At 38.1% G+C, this 15450-nt stretch overlaps 1 protein-coding gene across 3 annotated transcripts in view; it reads right to left on the bottom strand.

Moving 5' to 3' along the window:
* The window catches only part of UHRF2 (ubiquitin like with PHD and ring finger domains 2), a 77869-nt gene extending 62419 nt beyond the window's left edge, over positions 1-15450 (bottom strand). For 2 of the 3 annotated variants that reach the window (XM_026001363.2, XM_072728401.1), the window contains exons 1-2: positions 14971-15450; positions 9205-9438 (exon numbers count right to left, since the gene is read on the bottom strand). In XM_026001363.2, coding sequence (XP_025857148.1) covers positions 9205-9438; positions 14971-15123 — 387 coding nt within the window. In that variant the 5' untranslated portion in view covers positions 15124-15450. The remainder of the gene's footprint in view (positions 1-9204; positions 9439-14970) is intronic. The other variant, XM_026001364.2, reaches the window with a different exon arrangement.

A 15450-nucleotide genomic window follows, 5' to 3' on the forward strand; every position in this document is an offset into this window, starting at 1 on the left:
TCTAAATTGAAAAGTAAGGATTTTGCACATTACATAGACATGGTGAATTAGGTCAGATTTGAATGGGCTGAAATGCATGCAAGAGATTAAAGATCCTAGCCACAGCAATTAGACAACAAAAAGAAATAAAAGGCATCCAAATTGATAAGAAGTAAAATCCTTTTTGCAGATGACATTCTATATAAAGAAAACCTGAAAGACTCTACCAAATAACTGTTAGAAGCAATAAGTAAATTCACAGTAAAGTCACAAGACACAAAAATCAATGTACAGAAATCTGTTGCATTTCTAATACACTAATAATGAAGCAGCAGAAAGGGAAATTAAGAAAGCAATCCCATTTACAATTGCACCAAAAACAGTAAGATTACCTAGGAATAAACTTAACCGAAGAGGTGAAAGACCTATACTCTGAAAACTCTGATGAAAGGTATTAAGGATGACACAAAGAAATGGGAAGACATGCTAATGGATTGGAAAAATATTGTTAGAATGTCTATACTACCCAAAGCAATCTACACATTCAATGTAATCTCTATCAAAATATCAACATCATTTTTCACAGAGCTAGAACAAACAATCCTAAAATTTGTATGGAACCACAAAAGACTTCAAGTAGGCAAAGCAATCTTGAAAAGGAAAAACAAAGCTGGAGGTATCACAATTCCAGATTTCAAGTTCTACTACAAAGTGGTAGTAATTAAAACAGTATCGTACTGATACAAAAAGACACCTAGATCAATGGAATAGAAAACTCAGAAATAAACCCACAATTACATGGTCAATTAATCTTCAACAAAGGAGGGATAAATGTCCAGTGGAAAAGGTCTGTCTTCAACAAATGATGTTTGAAGAACTGGACAGCCACATGGAAAGGAATAAAACTGGACCACTTTCTGTCACCATACACAACAATAAACTCAAAATGGATGAAAGACCTAATTGTGAGACCTGAAGCCATGAAAAACCTAGAACAAGAGCACAGGCAGTAATGTCTTTGATGTTAGCTGTTGCAACCTCTTTCTAAATATGCCTAAGAGAAACAAAAGCAAAAACAAACTATTGAGACTACATCAAGTTAAGAAGCTTCTTCACAGCAAAGGAAAACAACAAAATTCAAAGGCAACCTGTATGGGAGAAGATATTTGCAAGTAACAATACAGTAAAGGTTTAGTATCCAAAATCTATAAAGATCTGATACAATGATACGATCTGATACAATCCCAAATCCTAATAATCTAGATTAAAAAAATAGGCAGAGGACATGAATAGAATGTCTGCAAAGAGAAATACAGATGGCCAAGAGACCCATGAAAAGATGCTCAACATCTCTCATCATCAGGGGAATGCAAATCAAAACTACAAGAAGATACCACTTCACACCTGTCAGAATGGCTAAAATCAAAACCACAAGAAGCACCAAATATTGGTGAGGACACGGAGAAAAAAGAACCCTCTTGCACTGTTGGAGCAAATGCAAACTGGTGCAGCCACCATGGAAAACAGTACAGAGTTTCCTCAAAAAGTTAAAATAGAACTACCCTATGATCAAGTATTCACACTACTGGGAATTTACCTGAAGAATACAAAAACACTAATTTGAAAGACTTTATGCACCCCTGTTTATAGCAGCTTTACAATAGCCAAATTATAGAAGCAACCCAAGTATTCATTGATAAGCAAATGGACAAAGAGGTACAGGTGTGTATACATGCACATACACATGCACATGATGGGATACTATTCAGCCATAAAAAGACTGAAATCTTGCCATTTGCAACAGCATGGATAGAGCTAGACTGTATTATGCTAAATGAAATAAGTAAGTTAGAGAAATACTGTATGATTCCATTCATATGGAATCTAAGAAAATAAAGGGGGGAAAATCACAAAATAGACTATTGCACAACTGAAGCTAATATAACTGTTAATTACACTGGAAATAAAATAAAAACTTTAAAAAAATCTAAATCTCTCTACATTTAATAAGTAAATTAATTTTAAAATAAAAATCATCTTACCACCATAGGGCATGGGTTGGAGGACTGGCTCACTGACAAATTGTTTCCTGTCTCTTTCTAGAAAGAGGTAGCCTAACCTTGGCCAGCAAGTACCTCCCTCGAAGATGTCAAATCATAAGAGATAAAGGGAAACAAATTAACGGGGGAGGAGTGTTTGAGCTGAAGTCATGAGATAAAGTTAAAAACAAACCCAATCACATAAATGTTAGCTGAAAAGCTAGACTTATTCATATAAAGAATATTTAGAGAAGAATCTTCCATATTCAAGTAGGTGATATGAAATAAAAGGTATGGGAGGCAAGAAAAAAATCATTAAAAAAATGAAATGCCAACAAATACTGGAAAACTTACTATATCAGGCATACTTCTAAGCACTTTATATGTTCCATTTAAAACACACCAGCTCTCTCATTTAAGAACCAGCTCCTAACTTAGTTAAAAAACAAATAAAACACACACACACACCCCTACAAAAAACCCCACACAGCTTTACAGATAAATCTAGGTTTAGGTTTGTGTTTATCATCTACCAGATATAACCCTGAATAAATTAACCTGTCTCAGCCTCGGTTTCTTTATAAAATAACATACTTTCCTGTGTATTAAGAGATTAGGTGACTAAATCCACATGATGCGCCAATGAAACAACTGTCTCTTTCCACTAAGTATCAACATGTCCAATTTTAAGACTCATTAAATCTCAGTATAGTCTTAATACCATGGTCTTCTTAGTAAAGATATTAGCAATTTACTTGATGTATATTATCTACTTTATTTTTAAAGATTTTATTTGGGGGGGGAAGGGCAGAGGGAAAGTGAGAAACAGACTCCTCACTGAGCAGGGAGCCCCTATGGGGGGCTCAATCCAAGGCCTCTGGGATCATGACCTGAGCTGAAGGCAGATGATTAACCGTTGGGGCCAACCACGGGCCCCTATTACCTCTTTAAATACCTATAATACAAAGTCATTCTTATTTTCCAATGAGGCACAGAAGGAAATACACTAGTCCTCAGGAGATACAGAGCTAGAAGTGGGAAACAAGCCGATAAAGATTTTTCTGACTCTGAACAGGATCTCTCATTTTAACATGTTTTTTTCTAAAATTTACAAATCAAACTACAATGTGGTTCCATTTACATAAATTTCAGAAAGGAAATAGGGGATACACACATAGGTTAAAGGTTATTAAGAGGCTGTTAAAGGGTAATGATAGGATCAAGTTAATAAAAAGTGAAGAAATGACTGCTATAGAAGTTTGGATATTAGTACAACTAGGGAGGAAGGAATAAGAGAGGAGAGCCCATGAGAAGTTCCTGGGGTACTGCTTTGTATTTCCCAATCTGGTGGTATTTGCAGACATTGACTTCCTATTTCACTAAGCTCTACTTTTTTGTATTATTTGTTTCCTATTCAAAAAGGTTCAAAATCAAGAAGCAAAGTTGTACTGTAGATAAAAGCTAGGAGATACTAAAATATCCATGATTTTTACTTAATTATTGAGAAATTTCCCCTTTCCATTATTTCCTATAATGAATATTAGAATATATGTAAAACTTTAACAGTGCCACACACTTATCTGAACTCTAAAGCTTTATTATCCTCATTCTAGAGTTTAGGCCAAGAGGACAGTTATTTCAACAGGAGGATCTACTGTGAGTTATCCAAAACTTCCAGGTCCAAAAACCAGAATTAGCTCTATTTAGGTATCAAAAGTCCACCTTGTTTGAGAAAATTATTTCCCAGAGATCATGGAAACAGATGGACCTAGCCTCTGTACAATCTTCCACAGGTTATCTGAGTGTGATAATGATTTATCGGACTTCTTACAACATATAAAAAGATGTCTAAAACTGACCAAATGTCATGTAGTTATCAAATATGGCAAAGCAAGAATGATGGAGGACAAAAACTTCAGATTAAAATTCTATCTTCATGTATTACATTTAAATGTTTATCTATGCCAGTTTTGAGAAATACTGACTTGAAAATTCACTCTTTGTATCCACTTACTTGAGGTCCAAGGAAAATTTTAGGCAAAAAGGAAAAGCCCCAAATCTGTTTGCTCATCCATAAAGCAATTTCAATTATAGAAAGCCCTATGTCTATAAAAGGAAACTCTTTATAAAGTACAAGCGACATAAGTGGGAATTCAAGATAAAGGCAAAAAACTTCTCCCAATTTTAGTGATCTAGAACAATTTAATTTTGATATACTATTCACAGACTTGCTCAAAGGATAATATTCAAAACAAATCAATTTAAAAGTAGCAGCTTCTAAGTGTTTTCAGGTTAGCCAAATTTAAGTTTTAATAGCTAGTAAGAGTCTGTGAAAGCAGGGAGTAATATTTATCCTTCCATCTCTAATATCTAGAATATATACTATACAACCAAATATACATCCAATGAATGAATTATCCAGAAGTAAGCACTTCTAGGTTTAAAAAAAGTGAAAATTTCAAATAACTATGACAATTACTGAGCTTCATCAAAAAAGCAAATAAATCTGCTAGCCTCTTCAACTAGTAAGTTAAATGCAGCTCTGACTAAACATTATAAACAATAGTATACCCTTTTGAGAGTTTAAGTTCTAGCTTTCATGTGTATTTCTAAATGAGGAAAGGAAGACAATATAAACTACATTTATACAACTGGGAAGAAGCTGAATTGGAATCTGAAAGCAAGTCTGATGACAAAAGTGGATTTCTTAACCTCTGTGCTATATATTAATATAAGAGTTGTTTAAAAAGTGAGATATTAGTAACTGGTAAGTCAGTAGAGCATGTGACTTGATCTCAGAGTTGTGAGTTCAAGCCCCACATTGGATGCAGAGCTTACTTTAAAAACAAAATAACATAGGAGCACTTGGACAGCTCAGTCAGCTAGTGCCTAACTCTTGATCTCAGCTTGAATCTTCGTCTCAGGATCATTACTTCAGGCCTGTATTGAGCTCCACAATGGGCATGGAGCCTACTTAAAACAAAACAAAACAAAACCAAAACCACCAACAAAACAAAAAAACCCACTCCTGTGTCCTATGAATATAAATCTCTTTAAAAAGAAACAAAAACGGGGCACCTGGTTGGCACAGTCAGTTAAGCATCTGCCTTAGGTCCTGATTTGCGGGTCCTGGGATCAAGCCTTGCATTGGGCTCCCTGTTCAGCAGGAAGTCTGCTTCTCTTGCTGCCCCCTCCCCACCCGCCTGGGGCTCATAGTCTCTTTGTGTCTTAAAACAACAACAACAACAAAATATATATATTAAAAAAGTTAGTTACTAGAAGTATTGACAGTCAAAGTACTAACACAAGAAAAGCACAGATATGCTGAGAGAAGTAGTTTCACATAATACTCTTTTGAATTAGGTTGGAGACTTGGCAGGGTACTGATGAATATGCTCAACAGAATTTTTTTTTAATAGCTATGTGAGAGAGAGAGAGCATGTGCATGTGCAGGTGCCCAGGAGCAGGAGGTAGGGGAGAGAGGGGGAGAGGCAGAAAAATCTCATACGGATTCTTCACTGAGTACAGAGCATGACGCAGGGCCTGAGATCATGACCCTGAGCCAAAACAGAGTCAGACTGCCTAACTGACTGAGCCACCCAGGCACCCCTGCTCAACAGAAAGAATTTAAGTTAACTAGAACTGCTTAACCTTAAGCTCAGACCTAACTGATACATATATAAGCTGGCCCTCTTTAAAAACAAATTCCAGGCCTTCACTGCCCAAAACATTAAGTCAGAAGTAGCAGCTTCTGAACTATTGCCATTAACCAAAAAGTTAAAATAATGTAAGCTTAATATACAGATGGCTACGTACTTATAGACCATCGAGATACAGGGGTTCTTATATATACATACATATACCTCCTCAGTTTGTCAGCTGAGAGCCCTAAAAGCAACAATATTCCAGTAGCAAGGAGCATACTTAGACCCTAGAAGAAACGTTGATTCCAGGTCTGGGGCAAAGAATAACTAAGATGAGCCAGGTGCATCTTCTAGTGCCAGAAAGAAAGAGAGTGCTTTAACATAAGCAAACAAACAAAAAAAAAACCCTCACAGAGAACACATATCCCTACTGATGTGAATGACTAACTGAATAAATAGGGGAAAAGAGATAAGTCTCCCATGTAGAATTCCTAATACATTTTTAAATAATCTACCCTCAAGGAAGTAGAGTTTGTAACTATCCTACCTTCTTAAGTGTGGGCTATATATACAGACTTCATCTAAAAATACAGTATGGAAAAGGGGTAGGGGAAGAGTAATTTCACAGTAAAGAAACTCGACAAATGCCACCTCATCAGCCAAGTGATTAAGGCTCTCAACAGTGTAAGTTCCTACTAATATAAAAACCTAAGGTATAATTAGCAAATAGAATGTTGCTAGTTTGTGCCCTAGATAGAATGTGATAAAAACAGCACTTTACTTCTGTGGTCTTCCTCCAAAAAATATGTAAACAAGATGAATACTAATAGAAGGGTATTCTACAAAATATCTGACCAGTATTCCTAGAAACTGTCAAGGTCTTCAAAAACAAAGTCAGTCTGAAAAACTGTCACAGCCAAGAGGAACCTAAGGAGATTCAACAACTATTTAGTATAGCACTAATGTAAATATAATGTGGTATCCTAGATGGGATTCTGGAATAGAAAAAGGATGTTAGATAAAAGCTAAACAGTTATGGTTAATTTTTTATAACTCATTAATGTAAAGTGTTAGTTAACAGGACAAACCAGGCATGGGATATATGGACACTGTAGTATCTTCCCAATTATGCTATAAATCTAAAACTGTTCTAAAACAAATTAAACAAATTTTTTTAGAAAACAACGTAGAAAAGACTGCTTACTCAGAAGGATGAAATCAACAGGTGATGTAGACAATATGGAAAGTAGGCATTCAATATTAAGAATTCTAAATTTTGGCTACATAAAAAGCATTGTTTTAATTGATGTAAGTCTTGCCCTTATTACGTAAATTTACTCCCAGACTCTACATTTTGGAATTGTAAATTTCTTTTACTAAATGATTGTAGCAAGGAACACTATTAGTATTTAAAAAGCCACCTTACTGATTGCTCATAATACTCTAATATGTTTATCTTAGTCTTTCCAGATATTCATAAATAATAACTTTGCCTACTCCAATATTTACACTTTGTTGTTCTCCTATCATGTAGAAAGATATTAAGTAACAGCATTAACTGGCTTCCCTGTCTGGCTCCTATCTTTAATGGGAATGCTTCTGGCTTTTCCCCACCATTAAGCATGATGCCGGGTAGAATTTAAAATATTCATCTATTCCATCTGTTCCACTTACAAAGGATTTTTTTTTAAATTAGAAATGGATTTTTAGATTAGATCATTTGTTTTCTTTGGTTACCACAATGATTACATTAATATTACTATATTTGGGGTTGGGTGAAATGCGTGAAGGGGGTTGACTGTGTGATAATGCATGATAACTAGACTTGTGGTGGTGACCATCTTGTAGTGTGTCAAATTATAAAGTTATAATCCTGAATTTTAGAAGGCAAATGATAAAGCTATATACCTGAAACTTCTATTGAAAAAAATCCAAATAATGAACTAGCTCACTTCTTGACATACCATCCTTGATCAAGGTATTATGTTCTTTTAACATACAGTCATAATTTTATTTGCTAAATAGAACTTTGGTTTTACATCAATATACAGGGATATCAGTGTGCTTTTTGTTATATTTGAGTATCAGTGTTAAAAAGCAATGGGAAACTTTTTAAAGCTGTGAATCAATTTAGATAATATAATTATTCTTCAGAGCTTTAAGATAATCCATCAGTATAGTCATCTAGTCCAGAGACTTCTGAGATACAGCTCTTGACCAGTTTTCTTGATTCTATATATATGGATTTCTATCTTTCCTTAGATAAAAAATTATCTCTATTTGCATTTTCTTAAACAATTTACTTCAGCTACTAATTTTTTTATTTTTAGCCTGAAAAATTGAGTCCCAATTTGTCCTAAATGGTAAGGATTAAGAAAAAAGTTTTAAGAATAGGAGAGGATGAAGCAAAACTTTCATTATTTCTACAAAATTTATTAGAATTTGAAAAAGTTGGCAGATATAAGGGTCAATAAATGTATCAAGTACATTTCTCTATGTAGGCAAACAAATCACAATTTTAAAAGATAACTACTTATAAGAGTATTAAAAATGCATCCACTAGAAATAAGATATGTAGAGAAAACTGATAAAGAGATCAAAGATCTAAGTTAGTGGAGACATCTATTCTGTCCATGAATGGACTCAATGCTGTAAAGTTGTCAATTCTCCAAGCTATTTTATAGATATAATCCCCACCAAATCCTGTATTACTTATCTTTAGAGTTTGACAAACTAATTCTAAAATTCTTTACATACAAGTGTTAAAAGCCAAACACCAAGACACACTTAAATAGGAATAGATTTGGGAGATGTGGGATAGGGAGATAACAGTTAACTAGGCTACAGTATTCAGAACAGCAAAAGCAGAGACACACACGCAGACCCACAGAAGAGAGTAGAGAACAATTTGGCAGTATCCTGTGAGTGAACCAGCACTTTGGATTTCTAGGTAAAAATTCCTAAAGAAATTCTACAACAGTGTACCCGGTTATACAAAGAAGGTTCAAAACAGCTGAAACTGGGAAAAGCCTAAATTTACCTATTAATCATGGATTAAATGTGGCATGTTAATAGAATAGTGAAAAAATAAAATACAACTATATGCATGAGAATCAAAGCTGATAAAAAGAGTTCTGTTATATAAACTTCAAATACAGGAAAAGCAAAAAAAAAAAAATTTTAAGAGATAACAGAAGTAGTAACACTAAAACAAAAAAGATCAGAATAGTCAGAATAAGTAGTTTACCCCTTAGAGAGGGAGACATGTTGTGGTAGTGGCACACACAGGCTTTAAAAAGGAACTGATATTATTCAACTTAATCTCGGTGGAATTACACAGGTTTTTGCTTTATATTCTTTAGGCTGTACTTACACATTTTATATACTTATCTACATACTGCACAATTTTTAAAGACTAGTTTTAAAAGCGTATCAACAGCTCAGTCTTTACTTTGAAATGGCAATCCATCTTCACTTATTTGCAACATCCTAAAGAACAGACATCTGTATTCTCACAACTATCAAGTCTAAAGACAACATACCTTATACAGCCCAATGCCAGGATCAATAAGAAAATCACAAGTTGATGTAGACGGCTGACTAGAAGGTCCCACCCTTGGGGTTTTCTTTACTTTAGGTGGACTACTAGAACAGGGTTTGGCCTGTACATCAGTCTGTTTAGATGTGCTAGGAAGATCAGGGTCTGGGCGAACTAGTAGCTGAATTATGTCATTCAGTCCAACATCATAGTCAAATAAAGTATATCCATTTTCCAACTGGAAAAAAAGGATAAAAAAAAGATTAAAATGCTTCTCTTAAAACTTGATCTTTCTACATCTTTAGTTACCCAAATGTCCTAGCCAAATTATAAAATTCATAGCAATGCAATTTAGTGACCTTGAAACCATTCCTATTACTTTATGGCCTCTAACAGTAGTACCTTCTCAGGACTTAAGAATATTTTTAAGAATCATTCCTTATTATCTATCAGGAACATGGATAGCCACTGAAACCAAAAATATATCACTGCTTATGTGACTTCAACATGGAGGCAGAAAAACTCTAGATTTCTCACCAAGTTTTATTTAAATTAACAGTACCTGAGTCCACTGTTAAGAAAGGTGAATTTTGAAGGTGAGTGGTTTTATGACCTTGTGTTCATAAAGACATTAACAATTTTAGATTCTGAAGCACTGTAGTTTTTTTTTTTTAATAAAGCAGAAAAAAATTAAAGCAGCAGTAATTACAATTCTTGTTCATGCTATTCCACTTGCCTAAAGTTCTCTAATTCTATCCATTTGTAAAGGCTGTCAAGTTGTATCATGAAAAGTCTTCCAGGATGAAAAATGAATAAAATTATCTTGCAACTTACCCACATTTTGGCAAAGTCTCTGCAATGGATTAAATTGTGACAACCCCTCCCTCAATCATACTAAAATGCAAATCCCAAATATCTTAATACGTGAGTATCTGGAAATATGGTCTTTACAGCAGTAATCAAGTTAAAATTAGGTCATATTGGGTGGGCCATAATCCACTGTAATGGACATCCTTATGAAAAGTTTAAATTTGGATCACAGAAGATGTAATGGTAGCCACATGACTAGAGCAATGCATTTAGAAACCAAGGAATTTACAAAGGAGTGTGAGCAACACTAGAAGCTGAAATAAACAAGGAAGGATTCTCTACTAGAACCTTCAGAGAGAACATAACCCTACTGATACTTTTGACTTCAGACTCAGTCCCTGGAAACAGGGAGACAATAAATTTCTACTGTTTTAAGCCACTTAGATTTTGGTCCTTTGTTACAGAAACCCCAAAAACTAATAACTAATAGTCTCCATTTCGCTTCTTTGTAAAATTCAGTTTGGCTATGTTACAATACAGTAAGAAAAACCAAACTCCCTCCACCCCCAAAAAAAGAATGAAGACCAAACTCTATGAAGATCAAAACTATCATTTCCCCAGAAACATTACCAATTTAATCACGGTTCATTTTCCTTCTTTATAATACCTGTCACCATCCTCAATTCCCTAACACAATAAGGCTATATTTCTAAAATCCACCAAAGGGAAGAATGCATTTGTTCTTAAATGATAAATTTACTAATATACACATAAATGATTTTAATTCAAGTGGTCCCAAAATACATCTAGCACAATCCTGCATGTAGATATTCACAATTTTAACTACATAAGGGAGCGAAGACTTCAAAAATTTCCCAGTGGGGGTTAGAGATTGTTTTTTAATAAGGTAAGCAATAGTAACAAAACACAACAACCTCCCACCCCCTTGCAATCCTGAACTCCTGGAGAAAAACTCAAGAAGCAAAAAAAAACTATACATTCACATTTCCATTTTGACATTCTCCAATACCCCTTTCCCCCCAAAAGATAAGAACTCATGCTGAAACAGTTGAAAAAGTACAGCTTAATTAAACATACAACTGTTGTATATTACGAGTGTTCAAAGTAGAAAAAAAAATTTGCAGTACAGAGCATGTAAAACAAAAAAACCCAGTATACAACATGCAAATTAACTGGAAGGACATTCCCCAAAATGACGAAAAGCGGTTAAGGTGGTAAAATAATTGGAAATTCAAAGTGCTTCCACAAACAATTTTCCATTGAAATCTAAGGCACAAGAGTCAAAAGGACAATGGGAAGGGACATTTTTATAATCAAGCCCTCGGACAAGTTTCTATTAAGTGATTGGTCAAAATAACAAACTGCTTAAATGGTATTTGGTTTGAAAGGAAGAGCAATGTCTTAAGTCAGTAAAACACTAAGCATATCAAGGCATGAGGCCCTATCACAGAAGTTAGGCCCACATTAATGTGTAACTTTTCCTTCCATTATTCCTGCTTGCTAGGATAGCCACTTTTACTCAGATTATCTACTCCTTCCCTAATTCATAGGTATTCTTTTGTTTTCCTAAAACAGTGACTACTATCCATTGCATAGTAATTTCCATACAGCCAGGCTTTTGTGAAGAACTTTGGAATCAGTTGTTACATAAAAGTAGTAAAGTTCTCCCAAACTTAATGAAAATGTAGACTGGAAGTTATTATCACTTATACACCAAGCGGAGAAGGGTGGAGTCATTTAGGAATTACAAACACCAGTGAGTTTCAGGCACGTAACTATAGTCCATCAATCATCAATGTCTCACAGCTGAAAATGTTTGGGAACTGCCATCCCAGAAGATGGGAGCGCAGTATTTAAAATACTAGAGAGGCAAGAAAGGCCCTAGAGTTTTTTTGTTTGTTTGTTTGTTTGTTTTGTTTTTTGTTTTGCCAGACTGCTGTCCTGAATCTGTACTGGGTTTAAGTAAGAAATTCCAGGTAACAGGAAGAACTGCAACATTTATGCAAAGTAAAACTAGGAACAAATACTAGTACTGGCAATAGCTGAGAAGGCAGTGGGAGAAGTCATTCCCAAGGGATTACTAATGATGCCCTCTACCTGTATCCCTTAACAACTTTCATTTATCTTTCACATCGTACATATATATACACATATATAGGTATGTATATACATATATAAAACATTGATATGACACACTCTCTCCCCTTTAAATAGGCCAACACTTTTACTTTGTATTCCATGTAAAAACAAAGAGTCCAGGGGCAAGAGTTCTACCCAGTTTTCCTTCAGCTCTGGTTCATGTCCCACCTACAGTGGTATAAACAAAAGAATGAGAGGAGGTGATAGAATCCTTTCAAAGTAGGAAAAGCTCTGGATTCTCAAAATACTTAAAGATCTATCAATGTAACTCTTCCTTAAAGACCTGATCCCAGGAAGCATTCTCAACCTCCCAGAGTAATATAACAAGTGAGGTTACCCTACTCTAACCAGAACTTAGAGTCCTGAATTGCTGCCCTCTATTCCTACCTTCAAAAGGAGTCAATTACAGAATTCCTCTGCTTCTCAAATTTAATTTGCATTAGAGATCACCTAGGGACCTTGTTAAAAAATATGGATTCTACTTCAAAAGGTGTGAGGCTCCTAGGTGAAGCTAATGCTTCAGGTCCTGTTGATTCAGGGACCATACTTTGCATGTTAAGAAATTAAGTGATCAACTATTCTTCAACATCCATTTTCAAACTCTGCTGGTCATCAGAATCTCCCATGGGGGCCTTGTTGTTAAATGCAACCACTTGCAATTCTGAGATGGGCTGTGCACCTATAATAAATATCCTCAAGCGATTCTGATATATACCAAAGACTAAAAACAGTAGACCTAACATAAAACGGGTGCGGAATAAGGGGGAAAGGGTACCATTTACATCACACTGTAAATTCTTTTTTATGATATTTTTCACTATGTGGCAGTAAAGGGGTACCTTATTCAAATAAGCACAAAGGCATTTTTAGGGGCAGCCCTGTGATACCAATCCCCAGTAGTTATCTACTACTCTGTTCATGGACTGTGAACTCCAAAGAATAAGAGAATGGAGGTAATAATCATTGCCATGGCTTACTCCTCAGCTCACAAAGTAGACACAGCTGAAGCAGTGTCCTCCTTTCGTCTTCACCTCAATGGGGGCACCAAAGGCCCATTCCTCATCCCTACTGGTTTACCGAGCTGAAGAAATCAAAGTAGTGAATTATCAACTGTTCTGGGGGAAGAAGTACAAAAGGGTAATTTTCCTCAACAGTTTTTCCCGGAATGAGTTTCCTGGTTTACTGGAAGTCTACTTTGTTGATCTGAATTTAACTCAATTTGTACTTTTTCCTCAAGACAGCCAGGTGCAGGTTTTTTTGTTTGTTTTTCCCCCCAATATACTTAATAATTAGACTTTAGGAGTGTTTCCCAGGAATACATCCTCAGGCTTCATTTCATTCTCTGGTGCTGAAGTCACCAAAGTATCCTAGCAATTTATGTAGTATTATCTCTAGCTAGAAAATAAAATTCAGAAGATCCAATTACATAATTTTTATCTTTGACCAAAAGAGAAAAAAAAAGGTATCAGTCACTGGAGGTGTAGTAACAAAGCTAGGTAGTGTTTAACACAATGATTTCAAAAGCATAGTCTACAACTGAATTGAACACCTGTTTTTACAAGTCAAACAGTAAAGGATCAATATAAAACTGCTCCAAACACCTATCAGAGATGCTATCACTTATTTAAAAAATTAAAATAAACTCTGGCTCTTTCTCTCTCAGTGTAATCTCGTTACTCTGACATTTCTGGGCAGTTTTTGAAGCCAAGCCCACGAAGGGAAGAAAAATATTCCTTTCAAATCCTTTGTGGCTACAGGAAAACACTACTTCCACCAAATCAAAGAGCTACATCTATTCCAAACCACAGAACTGAAGCCAAACTATCCAACTGGAGAATGCCACCTTTTGGGGGGCGGGGGTGGGCTTGGGTCTCTAGGTATAGACTTGTGGGATAAGAAAAATCTTCAATGGGCCAGAGTATGGCCATACCATACAAGTACCAGAGACACCCACAGACACCCTCAGTGCCAAAACCACTTTCAGCCTTCAAGTATGTACTGCTGGCTATGCTCCAGTTGCTGTTTTAAAAGCTTGTCTGAAGGGGACGTCAGGAGGTGAGAAGCAAAAAAAGCAAAACAGTCTTTCATACTCCTCTCCACTCGGAATAGCCCCCTCTGCCTGTACCTGGGAGTTTAAACCCTATCCCGAGTTACATCAGTAGCTCCCTCCTCCAGCCCAAGTCTCTAATCTTCAAGACGGATTCCAATTCCAGGAGAGGAGGGGAGCGAGGGAGGGGAGCCAAAAGTTTTAGACACCCGTCGAATCTTCAGTGCGTTCAAATACCTTCACAGTGAAGAAGCAGAACTAGGGTTCTCGTGCCTAAGAGGAAGCGATCTGCACGCTTCCGCCCTACTTGGGAGCCGGGAGCGCGGAGGGGCCACGGAAGCAGTGCGAGCCGTTAGCGGGGTCAGGCCCGCCGGGCGCTGCAGCCGTCGGCCCTCCCCGCCGGCACCGAGGCATGGCCGCCAGAGCCCGCCGCCCCCCCCAGCCCCCCGCCTCCGGGAGCCCCGACCCCGCTAAGCGCGGGAAGCGAAGGAACCCAGGCGCCCGGCGGGCTGTGCCGACGACGGGAAGGTCTCGCGCTCTGGGCGCCCCCGCCTGACCCCACGGGGCGCACCTGCACTGTGGGGCTGGTGGGACCCCGCTGCGCCCCCTCGGCGGGCCCTGGGCCTGCGCTCTGAACCTCGTGGGCTACCCACCCCGAGCGGAGCCGGGAGCTCTCGAGGCGCGCGGCGCACCAAGCCCTCGGGCCCGCCCAGCCTCGCCCTGCGCTTCCCGGGGGCGCGGGGGGCGCCTCACCTGCTTGCCCCGGTAGAAGAGGCGCTGGCACTCGGGCCTCACGTCGAACAGCGCCCACACCCGCTCGCGCAGCTCTTCAATCGTGGCTTTGCGAGACACGTCCTCAATGGTGCGCGTCTGGGAACCGTCGATGGTGCGCACCTGAATCCACATCTTGGCGCCGGGAGCGGGGCTGGCCCGGCTTTGTCTCCCCCGGCGCTCCGGACGCCGCGCCCCGCCCGGCCCGGCCCGCTTCCCCGGCGGCTCCGGCTCTCCGCGGGCGGCGGGCGGCGGGCGCGAGCGCGAGCGCGCACCGGTGAGGGAAACCGACCGGACGCCGGGCCCTACAGCCAGTGGCGACCCTCAACCGCGCGCCCGCCCGGCGGGGCTGAGAGGGAAAGGAAACCGGAACCAGTCGCAGGGGCCGCTACTACCGCAGCCCCCGCCTCACAGGAAGAAGCCTTGTCTGTGCAGCGCCGACTGTTTACTTATAGAGCTCCG

This window comes from Vulpes vulpes, chromosome 12, assembly GCF_048418805.1.
Source record: "Vulpes vulpes isolate BD-2025 chromosome 12, VulVul3, whole genome shotgun sequence".
Taxonomy (NCBI): Eukaryota; Metazoa; Chordata; class Mammalia; order Carnivora; family Canidae; genus Vulpes; species Vulpes vulpes.